This window comes from Dasypus novemcinctus, chromosome 2, assembly GCF_030445035.2.
Source record: "Dasypus novemcinctus isolate mDasNov1 chromosome 2, mDasNov1.1.hap2, whole genome shotgun sequence".
In the NCBI taxonomy this organism is placed as follows: Eukaryota; Metazoa; Chordata; class Mammalia; order Cingulata; family Dasypodidae; genus Dasypus; species Dasypus novemcinctus.
Window position 1 is genome coordinate 158,324,322 of NC_080674.1, and position 25,311 is coordinate 158,349,632.

Below are 25,311 nucleotides of genomic sequence, written 5' to 3' on the forward strand. Positions count from 1 at the left end.
GTGATTTAATTTGTTTTACAAAACTTCTGTCAGTGGTACAATAAAACAATTTAGTCCCAAACTGGGATAACTCATCAAAACATTTCTTTTTAGGCAGGAGATTTTCTCTTATCTAGTACTAAAAGTACTAAATTAGTTAAAACTCTTAATATAGCTTACCTGAAACTCACACTAACCCAATGCACTGTGTGAACAATGATAGCATTTGCGATAAGGTGAGGCTAGACTAGTCAGTTACACTGTCAATAGAACTTATGATAAATATGCATCCATAGCAGATATGCACAAAGGCAGATAGTATTGAATATTCAAAGATGAGTAACTTGTATAAAATCTTTTGCAAGCATTGAAATTAATAAAGCAGTAAGGAGCAAGTGAGTGGGCAGGAGAGAAGGAAGAAAAAAAGATTATTCTTAAATTGCTTTAGAAATGCAAATAGGAACATTGCCTGAACATCATTACCTGACTGATAAAACGGTAATCTTTTACAGGTATTTATTTAGAATCTGTTCCAATTTTTTAATTGAAAAAAGGCCTTAAATTCACACAAACTTATTTGCTAAAAGGTAATAAAAACAAATTTTCAGGGAGAAAATAGAAGGTACTAAATGTCATAATGTGGTTCTATAAAACTGGAAAGAATGCTTGCCACTGGTTTCAAAATGTAAGTGATAAAGTAAAAAGCCTTCAAGGAGTCAGGCAGGCAGTTTTCATGCCCTGCCCAAAGATACAAGTAGCTGTGGAAGGTAATCCAATATTTTTAAATGGCCTCTTTTTGGACATGAGAGAATCATGGTAAATTGGAGTCTTCCTGAGGGCATTTTCCTTCATTTTAAAACCCTGGACAGGATACACAAATGTACCTAGTAGGACTTGGTTTCGGGAACCCCATTCTAAAGTGTCTAATGACAGACCCTCTACAACACAGAAATTTTTGCAAAGACAAACTGTGCAACTCAAAGGATAGACTGACATCAAGCAAACTTGGGTGAAAATACTGGCTGCACCTCTTACTAGAAGAGTCACTTTGGGCAAAATGGGTCTTCCTCAGTCATCTAATATATCATAACAGGGCCAGTATTGGGACGAGACTCACAGGATCTTGCCAGGATCAAATGAGATAACACAGGTCACATGCTTGGAAGAGTGCCTGATCCATCACAAACTGTTCTTGTCATACGTTTAAGGCAGTGAAATAATAAATGATTTATTATTTTCCTATTATTGTCCAGATCCAGCTTTTAGATTTAGACATGGCTAAGTAACATTTTAATCTAAATTATATATACCTTACAAGATAGTTTGTTGTCTTTGCATAGTAATAAAATTTTGGTTTTTGAAACAGTGATTCTGAGGCAAACACTTGGGTTTTAGTTGCAGGTTATTTACTTGTTAACTGTGTGGGCTTAGGAAAAATCACTTAACCTCACTGAAACTCTCCTTTGCATACTGTGCTTCATGGCACTCCAAGAAGCCTTAAGCCACAGATGAAGCTCCACAGTATGGAAAGGTGCTTGAAGGAATTTCAAATAACATTCAGCATTAGTCTTAGGCTTCTTGAATCTCATTTAATTGCCCATTCTTATAAGGAGAGACCAAGACCCGATCTTTCTGGAACCCAGGTGATCCTTCAATACAGACTGTGCTCTAATTCTATTAAGTGTAAAGGAAATTCTGACTGGCCTGGATCTGAGAATCAAATAGATGCAGTTTAGAAATACCTCTGGCATAGCTATTTGCATCCACGGGTTTACATGGGTCCTGAGAAACTGTCTAAAAAAATTTTATTGAAATTTGAGGTTCAAATAAATATTGGTAATGGTTGGCATGACTCCCAAAAAATCAAACTGCAGTGAGAGATGATAAGGGATCATAAGGAAAGGAGCTAGATACAGCAAGATTTATTAACAGACCCAGGACGATGGGTGGGAATGGTCTTTCTGAGAACACATAATAATTAGTACCCAAACTAATCAGGACCCAAACCTTCTGTGTGTCCTGCAAAGTAGAGTATTAGGTCTGAAAATTGGAAATTCTGCACTGCTGGTTTCTGAAACACTTCTCTCAAAAAATAATTTTAGTAAGGGGCCCACTTTGACCAAGTATTACACAGAATGCATATTCTTCTCACTTCACATGTGCAGTAGTGTGGATTTAAAGAGACTTCTGCTTTACTAGAACAAGGTAAAGGAGGACACAATTCACAGTAGCACCTCAGTGGAAGTGACAGAGCTGAAGGCTGCCAGAGTTCAGTCTGGAAAGCAGGATAAATTCAGGGACGGTTTTAGGCACCCCACTTTGGTAATAATCAAATTTCCCAAAACACCTGTATAAGGTGAACTTGTCCAAAGACTGAGCTTCCTGCAGTCAAGCAGATGGAGATGCAGAGACCTTGAAATTCAGGTGTGAACATTAACGTGATCACAGATTTGAGTCTGTAGGCTTGTGAAGTCCATGCATCCAGGTAACATAACTATAATTTCCAGAAGGAACCAAGGTTATAAGAAAAAGCTTTACCTGTTATTTGCCACTCTTTTGATGCACTCATTTCAATCAGAGAGGGCTGGAAGCCAGGAAACTACAGCTTCCAGATTTCCCTGGCTTCTGATAAGGTTTTCAGAATGGGAGGCTTAGAATGGAAAGTTGAATGGCAAGAGAAAAAATGAATCATTCTTCTCCTATATCCAGAGACTTTGGCAAGGACAGCAACAGCAGAAATGTTCTAAGAAGCATCAAGTATCAGATCGACAGCACATCCAGCAGATCAGTGGCAGTGGTGGGGCTCCACTTATCATCCCCTTCTCCCTAATTTTCCAGGAAGCTTTGTGACCAGTGCCCAGCATTTAATCTCCCTTTGCTTGAAATATGTACAATGACTATTTTCCTGACTGGTCATTAACAGTTATAGAAGCAGAGAGAAACAAGTCACAGGTTTTCCTTTAAATAGAAATCATCAATCAAGGGACTAATTGCATAGAAAAGAAAGCCAGCTGTAAGGAATTGAGCATAGACTACGAGTCAAAAAAATGCAGGATTTAATCCTAGCTCCTTCAGTTCCCAAACAGGAATGTGCCCAAGCTCAGGGAATTTGTAGAATGAAGAGAAAATAGTGCTGAAGAGGGTCTAGAAGAGCAGTGGTCTTGCCAACTATGCCAGTCATTAGCCATACACACTATTGAAGGTTTTCTATCACCTGTTGAAGTTTCAGTTTCCATACCAGAGAATGGGCACAATCAGGGACAAGTATTCAAATATTTTAACAGCTGAGTAATAATATCAACCAATTAAGTAGATACTGACTTTAAATAATCAAGAAATTTATATAGATTGTAGCAATTGAATATCACTCCTAGGGTTAATGAATGCCTACATCTCAGGATTTTTGTAAAGACTAAGGATATTTACCATTTACTCAGTGCACTATGTGCAAGACACTGGGCTAAGAGTTCTGACTACATTACTTGTAATCCCCACAAGAATCCATTTTTAGAGGACCAAACTGAAGGTGCAGACAGATTAAGTGATTTGTTCAAGGCCATACAACTAGTAAGTGGGAATGCCAAGACTTGAGCCTACACCATTCTGCTTCCAAAAATCCTACCCTTCCAACATCCTGTGGTGCTGCTAGTTAAGACAGTCGTGGTAGGACTATGTCAGAAACCATATTGTGTCACATGCATGTAGAGGATTGCTAGCTTAGTTCCACAACTAGCAAATTTTACACACTGCACTAACATTCTCAAATGAAAGAATATCATTATCTCTCTGGTAGTTTTGAGGTCTCTAGCTTGGTCACCCTGTGACCCCATGAGGCACAGGGGTTTCCAGCCCAAGATGAATTCCACCTCATATTCACTGTGCTTCTGATCTAATCAAATGACTAAGTGAATAATCACCATTTTATCAGTCAAGCAATAAAGTTGAGTATTATTCTCATTTACATTTCTAAAGCAACTTAAAAATAACCCCTTTTAATGGTGCCCACTCACTTTCTCCTTATATGCTAATGCATGTCACAATTTCAAAGCTTGAAGAGAGATTTCCTGCAAAACATGTCACTGCCTTACAGTTGCACATGTTCACAATTCCTATTGCCAGGTTACAAACATGAATTAACTCTAGCTCCAAATCAATTCCATATTAATAAGTCTTTAGGTTGGACAGCCAGTACACACTGATTTCAAACTCTTTGAATTATTTCAGAACTTTAGAATATCTAGCATTAAAAACACTCCAACTTTATCCTCAGACTTTAATGAAGCATATGCATGGTCACCAACATCAATAATCAAACCAAAAAGCAACTCCCTTATTTTAAAAATTGCTCTTTTTCTCATTGCTAAGGTCAGATCATTTCAATTCATTCTTATAGTCACATTGTTTTCCAATTAATTTAATTACATAATTTGAAGTAATGAATTGCAAGTTAGCCATGCAGAATTAAGCAACTGGGTAATTAATTCAAAGCCAGTTACATATTTTTGCAATAGTTTTAAATGAACGGTATCACATGTGCAGGAGGTGAGTGCATTTACATCAAGAGCATATATTTTATATTTAAGCCTTACAAGTTTTTGTGTTTGTTCAGATTTGTCATTTTATACAACAGCTTGCCATTTTAATCTTCTGTTCAAAATTGTTTAGTGACTCCCCCAATACATGGCATCAAGCTCTACCACAGGAGGAAGACATCTCCCCCTGCAAAGCAATTCCTTCTCGCATTCCTTTCTGCCGTTCTTTCTTCCTACTTTTCTTCCTTCCTTAAAGTGGCTTACAAAAATAAACAGAATAGTATATTGTTACGAAAGCAAAGGAAATAAGATGAAGTGAAAAAAAGTTGGAAAACTAAAGTCAAGTTAGAGGTATGGTGTGTGTTTGGAGATCTTGTACACTTGCTTGTGGTGATTAATAAATCTGATTCTGAGTTTCCTAGAAACCCTAGCAAAGGAAGGAGAATACTACTATTTACATAATATATCATTCCTATAAGATGCCTTTTGGTTGCTATGAGAAACCTTCATGAGAAAACACAGCAGTAATTTTACAGAAGGACAGAATCGTAAATCGGGATGCTCTCATTACAGAAGGAAAGAAACCCAAGACAATCGAGGGGCAGTTCAGCAGGAAGACAGAGCAGCCATGGGACAAAGAGGGGAGTCAAGGGTGGGAGGAAGCCAAGGCTAAAAAGAATCCAGGTGTAGAACAAATTTTTGTTCATCCTAATATATTTGGACTTCCCTTCACCTATTCACCTCCTGCCTGAACCTTGAACTCAAAAAAAAATAAAACCTTAGAAAGCAGAATTGTTTTAATTGTTAATAAAACAGCAGGAAAAAAGGATGGAGAGCTGGACTACCTTTAGGGATCACACTTGGGCTGTGGAAAACCACATGCCAATGAGAAGAATCTGGTAGTTGAAACAAACCAACAAAAAGTCTGAGCCATCTCTGAAGTCAGGCAGTAAATATTTTAGGGCTATGGAAGTAGCTTCATGGGCTTAGAAGGCATTGGGGTAAGCCATCACCAGGCTCACTGCCCAAACGCAGGCAGATGGTGTTCCACAAAGAACTTCAGCTGCCAAATTACCAAATCCACTACTTCTGCTTTCCTTTCTTCAACCCTTCAAGAACACAGCTGTCTCCTCTGGAGCCCCAACCAGGACAAACAGACCAGAAATGACTGGACGGTTTCAGATTGCCTGGGAAGAGCTGCCTGGTGACTGCCCTGTTTGTGAGAGGATAGCCAAGACCTGATTCACTGCCGACTTTACATCCTGAGTCAAGCCATCCTACAGCTACTGCTCTCCCCTGCCGTCAAGGGGGCTCCTTAAAAGAAATATGCTTGTAATGCTTCCCTTAGTTCTAAAAACAAGACATAGTAATTCTTTTTTTCCCCCTAATCTTATCTTACAACTCACAAAGAACTATAGCTCCCAAGATATCTCTTTATTAAGTTTCATTTATCACTGTAGTAAATTCTCCTTTTGTGATTGTTTTTTAGCTAGCTATGAGATCCTTTAGAACAGGCGCTTGTCTTACTCTTTCTTGTGCATATTTAGGTGATTAATTAATGTATATTAAATATGTGAAGGAATAATCATTTATTTTTATTGACACGTGAAGCAACATTATGCAAATACTGAAGATAAATTCAATTGCAACAAGACAAATGGAGTAGATATTGGCCATATTTTAGCTATCCAGATTCCATTCCCCCTTCCTAAAACACCAATTTCTCTGGAGGACTTTACTTTCCTCCCCGACATGTCAATTTGCTGAGAGGTACCCACCTCACACTATGAAAGGTGGACAGCAAATGGTCACATGGCCCTGGCTTGGGCAAGCGGATGTCATCTCCCAGGACTTTGCCTTTCAAGTGGCACATAGAAAGAAACGGTTGGGCAATATCCATAATGCAGAAAGGTACTGACTTCTTCCGTTTTTTGACCATTGCTTCACCTTCTAGCTCTCCTGATTACCCTAATTCTTTGGACCCCTACCCTATAACTTCCCCCAAATTATCTTTGATTATGTTAGGCAGAATTAGTTTCTGATGCTTATAGCCAAGAACTCCCAAAATACTTAAATGTTAGACATTCTTATTTAACCCTGAATGTCAACCAGGACCTCTCTGTCTCTTCATATTTCCTAGGACATTTTCACTCTCCTGCTGTCCTGTGCCTTTCGGGCTTTCATTCCTCCACGTGGCTGCTCTCTCTCCCAGACCACATTTACTCAAACTGGAATGTCAGCCCTCTCGCCAACTTGTACATACATATTCACAAAAAATATCTACAGTAAGGTATGAGACAGTGTAGTGATATGATTTTGAACAGGTTATTTACTCTTTTTTGTCTTAGTTTCCACTCATTGTAAAATGTTGATAATAACAGCATGTGCCTCATAGGTTGTTTTTAAAGCTAAATGGAATAATACAAGTTAAGTTTAAGTTTACTATTCTCATAGTAAACACTCACCACTCAATTCTTAGCCACAAGCTATAAGATTTTACTGAATAACTGGGTCAGCACACACATATATATGTGTGTGTGTGTGTGTGTGTGTGTGCAAGCTAATTACTCCCACAGTCCCTTATAGCTCTCATGCCCCTGGAGACTTCACATTAGCCTCTTTAAAAGCAGAGCCCAGGCTCTCCTACTCTGAATCTTTTCTCTTCTCCAACCACTCGCTCTTCTCGTCACTCATTTTCCTCAGTTTGTCTTCAGAACAAATGAAAAAAGTTCTTCTCCTCCGTCAAAGACCCAGGTGCTGGGCACTCATCTTATACAGGCATTCTTTCACACAAAGACACCCCCTCACCAAAGAATTCTGGTACCTACTCTTTACGTGGTAAAATCCAACCTATGTGGTTACACCAAGAACTTCAGCTTCCACACACTAGTCATTTGTAAAGTACCCTTGTGATTTTTTGCCACATTTACTTATTAATGTATTGAAAATATACACAATATCTTTCTTTAAATAAACTCCTTGTTAAATTTTAAAGAAATTTGTTTAGAAAAGTTTATTTCACTACTATCAATGGCAAAACAGAATTGCTAACCCTAATAAGAAAGCGACCTTAAAATAAATGTTTAATGTTAAAATGAAAACATTGTCCACAGACCACTTAAAATCATCGCATATGATCAGTTGATACACATATGACAATTTGGTGAACAGGAGCTTAAAAAGCCTCCTTTAATATGGACCCCCAGAGGCTACAGTGAGGAGGACATGGGTAGAAAGGCTGTGGCATTTGCATGCTGTTAATATTGTGGGTAGATAGGGGGAGTGGGTGAGGATGAGCATATGTTGATGGGATCAGGTTAGAAAACTGACAGAGAGGATGGTCCAGAGACAGGATTCTGGGGAGTGATACCATCTTGAATCCTGCACTATTGATCCACAGCACCCAGGAACATGGCTAATGTTCCTTTAACTGAATTGTATTCTGCTCTTAGAATCCAGGCTGCTATATAAATAAATGCTATGTTAGGCATCATAATGTTTGAATTATCCCAAAAGAAGTACATTTTGCCCAACTGATCTGGCTTAGTACAGTATCTGAAATAATAATTTCACAATTTCACCATTGATATTGCTCAGTCTACCCTTTTAATTATCAAAAATAAAATTGACATTCCCTGGATTCCACTATACTTTCTTTGCACAAATAATTTCACAAACTTTTAAAGGTATGAGCCTAAAAATCTACATTAAAATCCTAAGACTGCACCAAGTCAGTGACTTTGGTAAGTCCCCAACAGTTTCTCTTGAGAGTGTAAAATGTTTTATTGTTAAGTAATTTGTTGCATATCTAGGTGTACTGTAGCAACTCTATCTGAAATACAGAAAGTACAGCAGCAGCTGGGCTGACCAACAGCTCTTTATTAAATACCCACATGGGCCAAGGGTTATTCAAGGCATCATGTGACTCATTCTACCCTCAAGGAATTCCCTGATTGGGGTATATCTTCACAACTGGAGTTAAACTACACTAACATTTCTGTCAGGATATTTGACAGCTCCCTTTTGTCACAGTGTTCCACTACATCAAACACAAAGGCACAGGTCCCCTGATCTGTACCTAAAACACTCTTTTCTACAAGTTTCAAGTGAAGAATAAAACCGCTCCTGGATTGTACTAGAAATGAATTTTTTAAGGATGTCATCCAGCTACTGATGTCTATGGGTACCTCTTAGCCTCATATGCCAAGTATCCTTTCACAACAATTAAGCCCCACTAAATACAGTTATCAGTGCATATTTGGTTGTGCCCCCAAAATTGCAGCAAGGCTTGAAAGAAAAACTTCCCTAGGTGTCATCCTATTATTTCATCTTTAAGGGCCGCAGGAAATTTCAGGGAAACAAACAAACAACAAACAGAAAAAACCATTTGGCTTTACGTAACCATGCCATGATTCCATCATGTCCCATAATCTGATGACCTCGTTGAAAACAGAAGTGGGCACACTAGACCGTTTTACAAAACTACCTAAATTGATATCTGATTTTTGGATGTACAGAGAGATCATCTTGAATCTATTTTTACCCATTTAGATACATCTTTCTTCTTATTACAGAAATTAATATCTGTTTTCGTGGAACAGCATCTGTATAATGCACACTTTTAGAATAGGCAGCTGGAAACATTTACAGCTACATTACATTTATAATTTAAGCAGAAATTAAAAAACACTAATACTCAAGCAATATCACATATATGATTACATACAAAATGCTGGAGAAAACCCACATCTATTAGCTTTGTAACTCCACTACAATGGATTTTTCTGAGGCTTCATAGGACAAATAGCCCTCAATTATAGCACAACATATACAAAAATGTAGCGTACCTCACATTAACATCAAGTTCATCCATTACAGGAAATAGGCATGGGTGAGTTGGATTTCAGTGCCCACAGGAAATAGCTGGTCCTATAATAGGGGAATAAAAAAGAGCTTAGATGGGAAGATAACATAGGAAAGTAAAAGTCTATGTTAAAGGGGAGAATGCCAAGTAACAACTGCTTTAAAATTTTTGCTTTGTAGAAGTATTTAAAAAACAATGCTGTAATCAAAAGCTATTGGCATATTGAGGCATGAGAAAAAGTTTCCTTGCATTCCTTGGCATTAAAATCTACAGACACTTATTTTCACTCCGTGTTAATCAGTTTGCTTGTTATTTTTCATTCTTCTCCAAAATAACTTATTTATATGACCTTTACTTGGGTGCTAGCTGTAAAAATAGGTAACTACATTCCTATGATTAAAAGTAGTACATTTGCCTTAAGTGATCAGCCATTTTGTTACCTGTAAAGATTTTCAGGGTCTTTTTTTAACCCCATTTTTAGGGTGAGTAATCATAGATTCCTTTGGGAATCAAGTACACTCTTGAGAAATCTTTGCCCAGAGAAAAATGGATGTGCATACACAAACTTACACACTTTCTGGGGAGCCCACAGATTCCCTGAGGCCGTCCATGAACCAAGGTTAAGAACTTCTAACATTTGTTCCACATACTAGCGAATGAAAAAAACCTGAGGACAGAACCCAGCTCTTCCTTCTCCCTGGTTGCCCTGAGCAAGCCCCCTTTTTCTTCTAAGCCTCATCATCTGCTTCCTCATTAAATGAAACTGATTGGGAGAGATGATCTCTAGGTCCACTTCCAGCTTTAACATTCTATAATTCCATCTGCTGGTTTTCTAATCAAATCTTACCAGGAAGAAACTCAAGATCTGTTTATCCACATAACGAGACCATGAAACTCAGCCTGGGCCCTTGGATGCTTTGACAAGGACAGACCAACCTTGTGTGCCTGGAACTGCAGAAAAAATGGCTGACCACCAGAGCTGGAAAGGACACAGGAGATCAACTGGAGGTGTATAATGTTTGATCTTTAGAACCTCCAAAAACCGAACACTTCACAGATTCCCATGTCCACTTCCTGGGCTGGGAAAAGTGTGGGGAGGACTCTGAGTCCCACAAAATAGTACTGTCCACTTTTATCTAGCTTACATTTTTAAATGTGGAGTAACATTTTAACTGAAACACCAAAGCACAAAGCCCTATTTCTTAATAAAAATGTATTGAAGTATATAATTCATACATGCATATATAACAAGTGCATAGTAAACATTGTGAACTTACAAAACGAACATCATCATACAAAACCACCACCATCTAGATTGTTGTGAAAATTTTGTTACAAACTATGGAAGAGCACCATAAAAATATTACTATGAAGTACAACCCATAGCTTACATTTGGTGTATTTTCCCCTAGCCCACCCCATTATTAACACCCTGTATTAGTACTGTATATTTGTAGTAGTTCATGAGAGAATGTTCTCACAAAGTTCTAACTATTGAAGGGTCCAAGGTGTAGTCCCCTTTCCTCTTCTATCCAAAATCATTCCCAGAGGGATCATATCCCAAAGTAAACACATGGCTTAAAATGCAGTCTCTTCACTGAAGATTTCCAAATTTATATCCCTAGACTGGGCCTTTCCCAGACTCATCTATCTACCTGACACCTCAACTTGGCTGACTAAAAAGTATTTCAAATTGAACTTTTAATTTCCCACAACCCAACACAGAACCTGCTCCTCTCCAGTGTCCCCTTCTCAGCCAATGCCCACCCCCTTATCCAATAACTCAGACAAAACATCTTGTAAGATCCTTGATTCCTCTCTTTTTCTCACACTCTGCAACCAAACCATCAGCAAATTCATTGCCTCTACTTCAAAAACTAATTCTTCACCTACATTTTCTTATAACTTCCAGAACCACCACCCTAGTCTAAGTCTCCTTTCCCTGGGATGCCACCATCTGCTCCTCACTGGTCTCTTGTTAGCCCCACTATCTCTTCTCCCCACAGACTCCAGAATGATATTTTTTTAAAAACATGAGTCAAATAATTTCATTCACTCACTTTAACTTCATCTGGCTTTTTGTCACTTTTAGAATAAAATCCAATAAAATCCTTATGATGGCCGAGCAGACCCTATACCATCTGACCCCAGTCCCTCTCCAATCTCAACTTCAGCCATATCCACACCCCTCCACTGCCCTTTAGCTCATCAGTTTTGCTACTTTCTTTGATCATTAAAAGTAAACCCTCACCTCAGGGCCTTTCCTTGTGCAGTTTCCTCTCCCTAGAATGCTCCCATTAATCTCTCACTGGCTCACTTCCTTGTGGACACAACTCAATATCACTTCCTCAGAGAAGCCTTTCCTGACTGCCTACCTAAAATTTCAGACCATATTTTCTAAAACTTTCAATCTTCTTTATCCTCTCTAATTTTTCTTCCTAGTACACACTCTATATACAACCAATCACTTCTATATTTGTGATATCTCTGTCACTGAATATAAGTGTTAAGAAAGCATAGGACATTGAATTGATGTCTGTGTGTTCTCAATGCCTGAAAAATGTCTGGCATATTGCATTCTCTTCACTGATTGAGTGAACTAAGTAGTTAATTAATTTTCTGTCTTGGAAACCAAGGCTTGGGAGTTTAAGTGACTTTCCTATTGGGAGGTAAAATAAAAACCATTCCAGAAGGTAATAAAAAGTAGCAAAAACCATTTCATCTTAGTAAATTATCCTTTACAGAGTTTTGATAAGTGTTGAACATTGCCCTTTTCCTCCTTTTCCAATCTCTGAGTCTTTATCTCCATTTTACAGATGAAGAGACTGAAGTTTAGAGAGGATGACTTGATGATTAATCCAAGGCAGTGAATTTCACAGCTCAAGCTTTAGCTTGCATAGTCCTTGTCATTGTATCACAATTTCATCTCCTGATGGAAGATGGTGTTTACTGTCATTTTCTCCTGACCATCTATTCTCCTTTATGGAACCACCCTTCCCTGACTTAGTCATGTTTTTAAGGTACTGCTCTAATCCCTAATTCCAGTGATGAGCACCTGACCCAGGACTGGTCAATGAGTTTGGCCCATGCCCTAGCCATGAGATTTGTGAACTTACTGGCTCTGCCAGTGAAAGTCAACATTGGGATTTTTAATAGGAAAAGTCTCTCTTTCCCCTGGCATTGCTAAATGGGTGGGCTTTCACTTTGAACCTACTAGTGTCCATCATTGACACTTCATCAGAAGAGCCTGAGATAAAGCTAGCCCAAAGAAAAGCAGACTTACAACATAGAGAATGCCAGTATCTTGTTGACATAATTTGAAGGTTCAAATTCGGCAGTGTCTTAAGACAATTTTGTACTTGAATTTCCCAATTATATGAGTCAACAAATTCCTTTTGTTCCCCTTCATCCAGTTTAAATTGAGTTTCAGTCATTACTTGCAACCAAAAGAATAGTAAGTAATACACAAGAAAGTCAAAATTATAGTAGCATACAGATTAGAATGAAGAAAGGCTAGAAATAAAAAACAGTCAAAAGCTAGCTAAAGTTCATCTTACTGAAACTACATTTTGAAAATGTTACGACACAGTGAAAAGATTGTATTCAAAGCAGTATACATAGCTATATTTTGCTCATCAAAACCCAATGAGTAAATTAAAAAGATTGCCATTTCAAAAACCAGTGAGACAGCATGCACTTTTCAGAGAAAAATGAACAGGCACCAAAGGGGAGCTGGTGATTAATACCTGTCCTAATTTGATTAATCAATTATAGTCCACCATTTTGTGCAGGGCTCACCAGGGATAACTAATCAGCTGTGACTTCAAGGGATATCTCTTGCTGGAAAGATTGCAGAGGGAAGAAGCAAGGCAGGAACACCCTACCTTATCTTGCATACTTAATAAGTTCTGGCTTATTAATGAAACACCACTTAGCTAATTAAACAGTGCAATCAACTGAGAGCATCCCATAAGCTTAGGATCAAGTAATACCACTTCTAGAAATTCTGCCAAATGAAAATTCTGAAAGATCTTGTATGTGCATGCATATGTGTGTTAAAATGACAGTCATGTTGTATCCTACCCCTGTTCTGAATACAAGGAGCAATACCTTTCCTGATGGTCTCCTTCAGAAAAACAGAGCTAGAGCTATTATAAATAGGGAAAGAATATGGCAAGTCTTGGGAGCAGAGGCGAGTGAGTCAACCAAACCCTTCTACCTCTGACTGTTTTAGCATTCTCTCTGGACTGTGATAAACTCAAGACACTGGACATACTCAAAACACTTTTACCTGTCACAAATGTAAAGCTACAGCAACATACAACTCTGATTCGTTACCTTCCTTTTTTGATGGATACATTCAAACTCTGTTCTTTCCTTATTTATGCCACTCAATGCTGATTCCAACAGGCAAAACCAACATGTAAGTGTATCCTATTTTTACCTTCGTTCTTGGATTCAGAATACTCTGAAATATTGCTGTGGAGCAGTCATTAATGGTTAACAGAAGGTGTGTGGTTGCATCTCTATTATAAATTTGAGCACAGGGCTCACTTATAAATAGTCCTCGCCTATTGGAATGAAATATCAATGTCGTTTGATAGATTGCCAACATCTGCCAACCTGGAGCCATGTCTTAACCTCAGCTTGCTTTGCTACAGTTTGTTTTGTTTACTTTGGTGTTGCTTGTATGGGTAGATATTCATGCATAACTGTGCTCAGATTGACCATGTTCCTTTATAGAATATGCCTACAGGAGTTAAATTTCTACATCGAAGGGCATATTCTAATGCATTTATTTTGGACAAGTGTCAAGAAAAAGTAAAATATTACTTATCTCAATAGCAAAATCAAGGGTGAGAGTCTGACATAATGGAAGAAGCACCAGACCAGGAGCCACTGGGTCTGGATTCTCAGCCTGACCCTGCTACTGGCCAATCTGAAGCAAGTCTACTCACCAGTTTGGGTCTCAATCTCCCCACATGTAGAATAGAGTGAGGCAGAGGGTACTGGGCAGGTGAGCAAAGGGAGAATTTTCAAATCAATTAGAAGTTAAAGGATATTCTTTTTGAAGAGCTATGTTCATTGTCATTGGAAGCATTTAGGCAGAATGTGGATAACCCTTTAAGGATGCCTAAATAAGAATCTGTGATTTTCATAACTGATAAGGTTTCTTCCAAAGATAACTTTGTAGGACTGTGGTGGCCTGTGATAATTCTGCTTCTCATATCCCAGAAAAAGACCATGTGTTTTGAATTATTTTCTAGATTTCAAAAAGGATGGCCATTCATTTCACATATACTGTCTCAAATAGGTTCCAGCTACTAAATACAATCACAGATGTTTCTGAGTAAGTGGAACAAAAATAAGAAATGTGTAAGAATAGGTGATAGTTAAGAGCTGTTCAAATGCTTCTTGTTGGTCTCATCAGGTCACTGCCCTAAGCCACTCCCAGCCATACACACTAAAACACACAATCCCACCAGATCAAACAAACATCCCAAACACAGTATTTTAAATACCATGATTGTGCCTTTCCAGTAACCTGAGCTCTTTGGACCTTCATTATGAAAAAAATTTCCTAGGTGATCTGAAAAACTACAACATTGCAAATTCTCACTACAGGGAAGATAATTTCCTCTCCTGAAAACACAGATTGCTGACCCCACCCCCAAGTTTCTGATTTAGTAGGTCTAGGTTGGGGTCTGAGAATCTGCATTTCTAGTAAGTTCCCAAATATTGCTGTTGCTGGATGCTGCTGGCCCAGGGCCCTCTCTTTGAGTACCAGTGAGGTCAAACATGGATTCCAAAAGTGTGGTTCACCTGCCACTGGAGCAAGAGCATGAGATTAGCCAGGAAGGAGATAAAGCATTAGTACTATTGGATCATATGGTAAAAAATATGTTCTCTCTTCATTTCCTATTTAATCCCTGTTGTTTACATTGAAGAAAAGAACCTATATAGATGCTACTTTATCTTTCAAAACCTCCAGATATTTGCTAATCTCTCTTTTATAATAAAGAACTGGTCTCAGACTCACAATATTTTCCAAGAAACATTATTATCTTGGTCGGGTGCCCCCAAAAGCTAATCTCGAGGTGAGGCGTAATGCCCATAGTTTTTTTGGCAGGTGTAGATTTTCTGGCAGCGGAGTGGTGGTACAGGAATGGAAATAAAAGGAAGCCAATAAGAAACTTGCTATTGAGCCACTGAAGCTGAATCCCTCAGGGAAGCTATGAGAAATGACATGAAGTATATGCCTCAGACGTGTCCTAGACAAGGGATAAGGCGACTGGGTATTGCTGTTCTCATACCCTGTGCATTCTCAGGTACCGCCTGCCTTTTGTGTTTGGGGGCAAAGTAGATTCCAGCAGACCAAGGCCAGCCCTCCAAGGATGACACGGAAGTGAGGCTGGTGTGCACACAAATGGTGAGGCGATCTGCAGGAAAATGAGAGAAACACCAGAAGTGTCTGCTCCAGCTACTTAGCTGAGGACTATGTTTTTGTTTTCACGGCATATGTTTTTGTAGTTACCTTCTATTTCTTGCAATTGGTACTGGTTTCCACTTACATTTTTGTTTCTTTATAAGATAAATTTATTTAAGGAAAACTAATTGATTTTTTAAAAATGTTATCTAGATAATGCTCCAGATGGTATGAGAAGATGGCAAAAATCATCAAAGTAGTATGCAAATGATGGGAGTTTGGGGAACACCGACATACAGCAGTTTAAAGCAAGGGTGAGAAAATTTTTTTCTGTGCAGGCCCAGATGGAAAATATTTTAGGCTCCTTAGTCTCTAATGTCATTGTCACAACTACTTAACTCTGCTGTTGTACTGCAGAAACAGCCATAAACAATATGTAAACAAATAAGCCTGGCTGTGTGCCAATAAAACTCTATGTATGGATAATGAAATTTGAATTTCATATAATTTTCACCTGCCACAAAATACTCTTCTTTTGAATTTTCTCCAACCATTTAAAAAGGTAAAAGCCATTCATCTTCACATCAGGCTCTCAGGGAGTGGTGCAATTATCCCCATTACACAGATGAAGAAACTAAGGATGGAAAAGAGGAGTTGTCCACGGTCAGTTCCACAGCACAGGCTTTTAACTACTAAGCTACCACACAAAGAATCTGGCTCTCAGTCATCTCCCCTCTCAACTCTCCCAACTCAATTTTATTAACTAGATATTTATGACGCTCCTTAAAACCTCCACGATGTCTACTGGCACTTGAAAGAGGATAAGCTTTTAACCAAGATCCAATTTTACTCTTAGCACCATGTGACTGCTAGTTCCTCACTTCACTTCTAGAAGCCCCAGTTTCCTAGCTAGTCAATGTAGTTAAGATATCCAGCCCACCTTTCTTGCAGATATGCTGCTACTCCTGGACTTCAAATAAGGTAGCATAAATGAAAGTCCTCTGAACATGGTAAAAAGTTGTCTCAATTGGTAGTTTTCATTTAGATACAACGAGAGCTATCTAAAATGGTAGTTTCCATTAAGGTAAAATGATTGTTATCTAAAATGGTAGTTTCCAAACCTATTTTCATAAATTGTTTTAAAATGTTGAAAAGAAAGTGTGTTAGTTTTATTAAATCATTCATGTCAAAAATCAGATTTTCCAGAGATCTGGGATAAGTTGTAAAGTGCCAAAACTGCAAGTCTTTGGGGGTGCAGGTGGAACACTGCTTCTATTTGAAAGATGGACAAATTGTCTTGGCTGCCTCAAGGAAGATTAGGTATATAAACTCCATAGCAGGGAAGTGAATGTGGCTCAACAGACAGAGTGTCTGCCTACCAAATAGGAGGTCCAAGGGTTCGATGCCCAGGGCCTCCTGGCTCGTGTGGTAAGCTAGCTCGCATACAGTGCTGCTGCGCACAAGGAGTGCTGGCCCATGCAGGGATGCTCCCACATAAGGGTGCCCCCCATGCAAGGAGTGGCTACCATGCAAAGAGTCACCCCATGTAAAACCACAGCCTACCCAGGAGTGTTGCCACACACGTGGAGAGCTGACGTAGCAAGATGATGCAACAAAAAGAGACACAAATTCCCAGTGCTGCCTGATGAGAATAAAAGTGGACACAGAAGAACACACAGTGAATGGACACAGAGAGCAGACAATGGGGGGGGGGGAATATGTAAATAAATCTTTAAAAGAAAAAAACTCCATAGCCCATGGTAAATTTCAATAAACACTATTGAAATAGAATCTGAGTTTCAGAATAACTAGATCTTTCTAAGCAAGTACTTGGAGGCACCTTGTTCAGGTGAAGTTGTCTGCTCACACAAAGAGAAACAGATGCTGACAGTCAAGAAGAAGGAAGGTGTCCATTGAGTTTTAAATTTGGCTTTAAAATAAACATTTTCTAATTGAAATTTCAAAATTTAATCATTTACATATAAATATTTATGTTTGGGTTTTTGAGTTTTTCCATTGTGCGATTGTTCATTTGAAAGGGAAAGAAACTACACAGAAAACAATAGCTGGATGGTAAAATTATATATATTGCTAACCTCAGAAAGCCTAGACAAAATATTAAAGAACTTTTTCGGGAAGCAAACTTGGCACAGTGGTTACGGCATCCGTCTACCACATGCGAAGTCTGTGGTTCAAACCCCAGGCCTCCTTGACCTGTGTGGAACTGGCCAATGCGCAAAGCTGATGCACGCAAGGAGTGCCCTGCCATGCAGGGGTGTCCCCCGTGTAGGGGAGCCCCACGCGCAAGGAGTGCACCCCGTAAGGAGAGCTGCCCAGCTCAAAAGAAAGTGCAGCCTGCCCAGGAATGGTGCCACACACACGGAGAGCTGACACAAGATGACACAACAAAAAGAGACACAGATTCCCATGCCGCTGACAACAACAGAAGCAGACAAAGAAGACGCAGCAAACAGACACAGAGAACAGACAACCAGGGCGGGGGAAGGGGAGAAAAATAAATAAATAAATAAATAAATCTTTAAAAAAAACAAAAAACTTTTGATTCTCCAAATTGAGGTGGTGGTAGAGCAGGGTGAAGTCCAGGAACATGAAAAGATCCAGATCAGAATTAATCCAACCTAGAAGTATCATAGCTGAAAAAAAAGTAAGTGTTTTCCTGAAATTCAAAATGAGAAACAAAGCATAGATGTTTAGCAACAATGGAGATTTCAGGAGAGATGTCAATTTGTCCCTCAGTTACTGTTTTTTCAATGTTGTACCACCCATTGTTTCTCTTTAATCCAAATCTTTAGTTATCTTTAAAGTAAGGTATCTTTTTATTAAAAACTAAAAGCTCAGGTGAGTAGATTGTTAGCTTGATTTTAGTTACCTAGATCTTAACACAGTGGTTCTCAAATTGTGGTCTCTGGACCAGCAGTGTCAGCATCACCTGAGAAATTATTACAAATGCAAATTCTCAGTCCCCAACCTAGACATACTGAATCAGAAACTCTGGGGGTGGGGTCTGGCAATCTATGTTTTAGCAAGCCCTCCAGATAGTTCTGATCCTTACCAAAGTTTGAAAACTACTGTCTTAAACCATTGGGTTTAAGTCATCGCTTTACTATTTATGCACTAGCAACTACCAGAGCTGTGTATTTTGAAGTCAACCTTCTTACAGCTTGCTTAGATTTTCAAGTTTATTGGTAATTGGTAAGATAATCATTCTTACTCTAATTATATTTAAGTTGGCCTTATCAATGAACCTATTTGGGGGCTATTTACATTGCATTTATATTTCCCTCTGTACATATGCATACAACCTTCTGCTGCCTCAGTGGTATAAAAAGTCAACAGCATGCAGAAGGAAAGACTCCAAGGGCAGGCAAAAAAAGAGTATGGAAGGAGCAAGTCCATAATAATATGGCAACTTTAATTTTGGTGACAGAGAGATATCTAAAATGCAGATTGATGGTAAGGATACATTAATAGGAAAAATGTCTCGTTCATTGTTCCTTCTCACCATCCATCCTTTTCCCAATGCCTCCTCCTATTATCCAACCCTGCTGCCAGTCCTTTCTCTTTCCATATGCCTTGGAACTTTAAAGGAGAAATCACATTATTTCAACTGATTACAACTCACAATCTCACAAGTCTATAGCATCCTTTCTGGAGGCAAACTTGGTTCTACAATTGGACTACATAAAGCTTAAAATCAGCTCTACTCTGAACACCAAGATCCCATCCATGCAAGGCAGTTTAGTGTGGGGATTCAGAGACTGAACTCTACAATCAGACAACACACGATCCATCCCCAGCTCTACCACCTAATAGCTGAGAGAACCTGGGCAAATTCTTTTTCCTCTCTAAGATTAAGTTACCTCATCTCTAAAATGGGAGAAATGAAAGTATGTCTGTCATAGGCAATGTAATGAAGATTAAATGAGCTCATCCACGTAAAGCATTTAGAACTATGCCTGGCATATATCAAGGGATAGATTAATGCAAGCTATTAGGATTATTATTATATTGCCTCTGAAATGCTTCTCAGCCTTCAGCAGCATCTTGAGCATTTCCAGGCATAGCAACCAGGCAGTGTTAACTCAGGAGGGAGAAAGGTAAATGTGTGAGGTTGGCTACATTGGAAGGGGGTGGAAAGGCAGCGAGCAACACAGCAACACATCCTTTTTATTTTAAAAAAATCGTACAAGCCCACAAAATAGGTATTTGAATTACAGCAGTGGATCTCAGTGGGAGGGGCAGTTCCCCCCACACACACCCCCTACCCCAGGGACATTGGGCAATATCTGGAGGCATTTTTGGTTGTCACAACTGGGGAGCTGCTGCTAGCATTTAATGGATAAAGGCCAGCAATGTTGCTAAATGTCCTACAATGCACAGGACAATCCCCCCAAATATCAATAGAACTGAGGCTTGAGAAACCCTGAATTACAGTATATTGTTGAAGTTGTCTTAATAAGGCTCGACTCATGTTTCACTTTTCAAAGTCAATGATATGGAGGATTCTGGCACTTGATGAGACATGAGAATAGGTGGCCTCTAAGAATCCTCCAACTCTAAGGCTTGATGTGTTGATCTTCAACCTCAAACTTAAATCAAAGTTCATTTTCACTCTTTTTCCCTTTTCCTAAGACAAATTACAATTTCACAATGATGGTTAGATATTAAAATGCAGCCATGAGGCATTAGGTGAATTTTTTCTTGCTAAAAGAAAGAACACCAATGGCAATCAGCGAGTTTTAGAGCTGAATGAAACTTTGAAGAAAAGATCTAGTGACTAGATTCTGGATGAAATCTTTCATCCCGTTTCATAGATGAAGAAACTGAGATTAGAAAGGTGAGGAGGCTTAATTCAGGTCACACAGATTCATCCCAAGAACTTCAACTCATTAGTCACACAGTGAAACAATCACGAACTCACTGTGGGTCTCCTCTTTGTGCATTTGCTGTGCTGTTTTTTCAATGATCGTAGCCTATATCTGTTCCCATCTCTGGCAAACCCTGATTATGGGTCTCACTGATAAGGTGGTGGGAGTGGAAAGAAAAAAGAAAAAAGAATTAGATTCAAAAGGCACACAGGGAAAACTGACAAATCTTGCCTATTGTTCAAGCCGTGGCAGCTACTGATGAAAGAAGAGAAGGGATAAACTAGGGACCAGTTTCCAAGTGTGGGTGATGGGAATATCAGGAGGTTGTCTAGGGTAGCAGGCAGTATATGTTGGGTTTCAGGGGCTGTCCTTAGCTGGTAAAGCTGGGGAAGGAGTTGAGGGATGAACAGTGTCTGGAAGGTCCTGGAGAACATGGGTTAAAGAAAACACGTTTGAGTTTTGGGTCATGAAGCTGTTGTGGCTCCTGGAAGGAACAGCATTGGATGAAACCCAGATTATCAAGAAGAACCAGGGATACAACTGAGCCGCAGGACCTCTATCTGCTCACCACAGGGCTGAACTGAATACTGCTGAAGGTCCTGCTAGCTCTGATGTGTTTTGGTACTCCTGGAATTTAAATGACTATTGCTTGTCTGTATATTAAAATTATAATAAAAATATTTCCCTTGGGGAGAAATGATGCAAACATACAGAGATTTTAGTGTAAGAATGCATGAGTAAAATGAAAATGACTTAAAAATTCCTTGAGAGTGCTACAAAACCTGTCCAATTTTTACCATTTTTTTCACAATCATCATCTCCTTAGAGCGGCTCCTCAGAACTCCCTGGGTCTCCTAGCCCATCCTGACTTTTTCCTCATTTCTAAGGCACCATATCCATCGCCAGCGTCGTTCCCTTCCCCACCTGTGCTCATCAGCGGTATGTGCAACTTCTCCTGCAGTGGTGGTGGTCACTGATGCTAAAGTTCCAAACAAGGGATTAGGAACACACTGCCCAGTGGCCCCCACGTCACCCACAGCTTTCTGACCTGGGGAGTCCATCCCAGTAGCATCAATCTCGGGAAGACAAACTTGCATCAAAAACTACCTTTGGTTCATGCGCAACCTGTATCCTAAAAAAATATATTTTTGTTCATTTTCATGAACTGAAAGGGAAATCAAGCCAGGATTTTCTCTTAACACTAGGAAGAGGAGCTCATGCCCATTACTTCTTCACTTTGCCAGCCACCACCTCCCCGAGCCAACAGCTACTTCTTCTGAAGGCAACTAACAACACAGTGCCAACACACCCGGGTTGCAAACAGAGGGAAAATACATCTTAAACTGGGATTGGGATGCTGTGAAAGGCAACTGCAGGACGCTAGTACTGACAGTGACTGTGACAGCCTCATGGAGCACAGCCTGCCCCCCCTCCACTACACACAGCCAGTTACACATTCATGACACACATATCTTGTCTCTCTCTCATACACCCAGATACTCTCTCAGTTACACATTCACGACCATCCGTATAACCCTACTTACATATCTGGTTATAAACGCACGGGATTATGGATGTACACCTTATGGCATTCTCTCTCTCTTTCCACACATACATATACCCTTTACACACACACAACCCCATATAGTCAGTAAACACATACCCAATTTCACAAGTACGTACCCAAGTGCAGGGCGCTCGTCCCAGACCTACAGTGGTCCCTCACTGGAGCACGTTCTACACAACCTGCCTCCCCACCTACACCCTACACCCTGAGCCTCCACGGAACCCGTGCCTGCGGCAAAGCCGGGTCTCCCTAGCCCGGAGTTCCCAAACCCCCCAGTACCCGCGCGCCGCTCAGCCCCCGCCGCGTCCCCACCAGCACACGTGGGCTCCCAGGGCCCTGACCCCAGGCGCACTTACCGCACCTACCCGCTGCCCGAGGCGAGGGAACAAGGCACCCTGGCAGGCTGGAGCAGCCGCCCCGAGCCGCTGAGCCGCGCTTCTGCCGCTGCCGCCGCCGCGCTCCCAGCCGCTGCCTGCGCCCTCCCCACCGCCCCCTCGGGTGCCGGCTCCAGCCCCCGCGCTGGGGCACCCGCGGGTGCGAGGCGCCGGCCCCGAGGCTGCAAGCCGCAGGACCCCAGCCCCCGCTCACCTGGGAGCGCCGTGCATCGTCCTCCTCCCCGGCCGAGCCGGGCTCCGTGGGCTCAACCGCCCTGGCCCAGGCGGCCCCCACTGCCCTGCCCGCTGCCGTCCCCAGTGGGCGCCGGGGACTACGGGAACGCGGCCAGCGCACGGGGAGTGGGCGCAGGGGCGTGCGGGGCGGACCTCACCCCCTCCGGGCTGGCCAGCATGCGCCTTCCCAGAACCCAGCGCTGCCCATCCGATGGTGGAAGGGAGCGAGCCCCGGGCTCACTGCTCGTTCCTGGGTGACCTTGGGCAAATTACTTAACCTCTCTGAGTGCCCACTTCCTCTATGGAAAGATAATAAACAAGAAATCGCTTGTGGTGTCCGTACCAGGGGAGAGCCTGCCCCTGTACAGCTTACTTCCTTCTCATGCCTCTAAACTCTGCCAGGGCAGGATTAGTTTGGGAGCAGGGTTCAGAATGAGTTTAGCAGCACTTGAGATACAGGGCTCCCAAGCATTCCAGAGGCAGTGTTTCGTTTGCTTGAAGTCTTCCTAAATAAACCTACCAATGTTTGTCACCCTATTTGCTTCCTTGATCCAGGAGTTACCTATTCTCCTGGCTCTGACCACCTGTGACCTTGAGCATGCCATTATACTGGAGCCAAGCCTCAGTGCTTTCATCTGTAAAATGGGGACCATAAATTTATGGTTGTGTTGAGGCTTACCGGAACTCATGCCTATGTGTCACTTAAGGAATTGTAATATCTGTGAGCACCTGTGACATGATGAACAATATTTTTTTCCCCAACACGTCAGACAAAGGCCTCAGCTTGTAGGGGCAAAATCATTCAAGGGTTCAAGAAGTCACTTTGGGCAGGGAAGGAGAGAACAGAGCCTTTCTTCAGTGAAACAGGTGAGAGGACCAAAGGACCAACTGGGTGATTCATTCACACACACATCCAAACCCCAATAACCCTGAGGTTGCCTGGAAACTTGACATAACAGACTGAGAAGCTGTGGGAAGTGATTAACCTCTAAAAGCAAATAAATCTTCCAAGACAATCTTCAAAATTATTAACACTTGTGAGTACAACCCAAGTGAAATGGAAGTTTCAATGGACCAACCTGTTCATACCCCAAACTGCTGAGCTGGTCCTCTCTCTGTTTCCTTTGTTGACATTCCTAACTTTCATTTCCCTCTTTTTTTGCTTCTTCTGTCCTTCTCATAGCCTATATTTCTTCCCCATCTTACTCTTCCACTTTCCCTCTCTTCTTTCTCCCTTCTTAGTCTCTCTCAGGCCCAAGTATCTCATCTTTACTTTCTTTGTGCCCAATCTGTGTCTCAACACTTCCTACTCTCAGCAATTCCCACCCGTTACTTTTCTCCCTGGCATGTATTATGTGTCTTGAATCTTTATTCATCCTGTATCCCCCTCTCAAAGGTTAAAAGTAGAAAAGCTGTAAGTTATTTCTCTAATAATAATAAAATTCAAACTTTCATTTATCCCTATCCTATTTCCCCAAATCAACTACACCACCATTATCTTACCTCTTACAGGAATTCAAAGCCTGAATCATTTTTGGCAACTTCATCTCTATTCCCTTCCCCACACTCTCCAATCAGCTCCTCGCTATTTCTTAAGGAGTATCTCCCCTCTCTGCCACTTGCATCTGTCCTTTAATCCTTCTGCCCACTGGACCTAATCAGATACTTTCTGGAATCATCCAAATACTTTTCTAACTGGTCTCTGCACCTCCAATCCATCCTTCTTACAGATGTCAGTCAACCGTTCCTCAAGCAGATCTCCACTCTTGCTCTAAAACCCTTAACACCTATGGAAGGCAGACAAGTGGCCTCCAAAGAAGGCCATGTCCAAACTCCCAGCACCTGTGAATATATGACTTTACATGGCAAAAGGGACTTTGCAGATGTGTTCTGATTAAAGACCTTGAGATGAGGAGGTTATCCTGGATTATTCAGATAAGCCTAATGTAATGACAAGGGCTCTTAAAGTGGAAGAAGGAGACAGAAGAGGTGGTCCGAGTTGTGTGGTGTGAGGCGGACGCCACCAGCTGTTTCTGGCTTTAAAGATGGAGGACAGGGCCACCAACCAACGAATGGAAACAGTGCCTAGAAGCTGGAAAAGGGAAGAAAACAAAATTTCCCCTAAGCCTGCAGAGGGGAATGCAACCTTGTCTGTACCTTGATTTTAGCCCAGTAGGACCCATGTCAGATTCTTGATCTACAGAATTGTAAAAAATTAAATTTGTAAAATTTAATTGTAAAAATTAAATTAAGCCACTGTGGCAATTTGCTATAGGAGCAATAAAAAACCAACACAATGCCTCTCTTTTACTGTGGAAATATATGCAAATGCCCCTTGTTATTATTAACAACAGTCTAAGGTACCCCTACTTTCCTTTTAGCCATCTTGCTCTATCCAAACCCATGTTCCAAAGAAAACATTCCTTTTTCCTCTCCCCTGTGGCA

The 25,311-nt window shown here is 40.6% G+C and overlaps 1 protein-coding gene across 9 annotated transcripts in view; it reads right to left on the minus strand.

Annotated features, from left to right (window-relative positions):
* HTR4 (5-hydroxytryptamine receptor 4) overlaps positions 1–23,359 on the minus strand; it is a 213,092-nt gene extending 189,733 nt beyond the window's left edge. For 2 of the 9 annotated variants that reach the window (XM_058280655.2, XM_058280624.2), the window contains exons 1-2: positions 22,847–23,359; positions 9,359–9,440 (exon numbers count right to left, since the gene is read on the minus strand). In XM_058280655.2, the coding sequence (XP_058136638.1) occupies positions 9,359–9,384 (26 nt within the window). In that variant the 5' untranslated portion in view covers positions 9,385–9,440; positions 22,847–23,359. Of the gene's footprint in view, positions 1–9,358; positions 9,441–22,614; positions 22,760–22,846 lie in introns of those variants that run through there. The other 7 variants (XM_058280667.2, XM_058280644.2, XM_058280659.2 and 4 more) reach the window with 6 other exon arrangements.
* Positions 23,360–25,311: the final 1,952 nt, after the last annotated feature.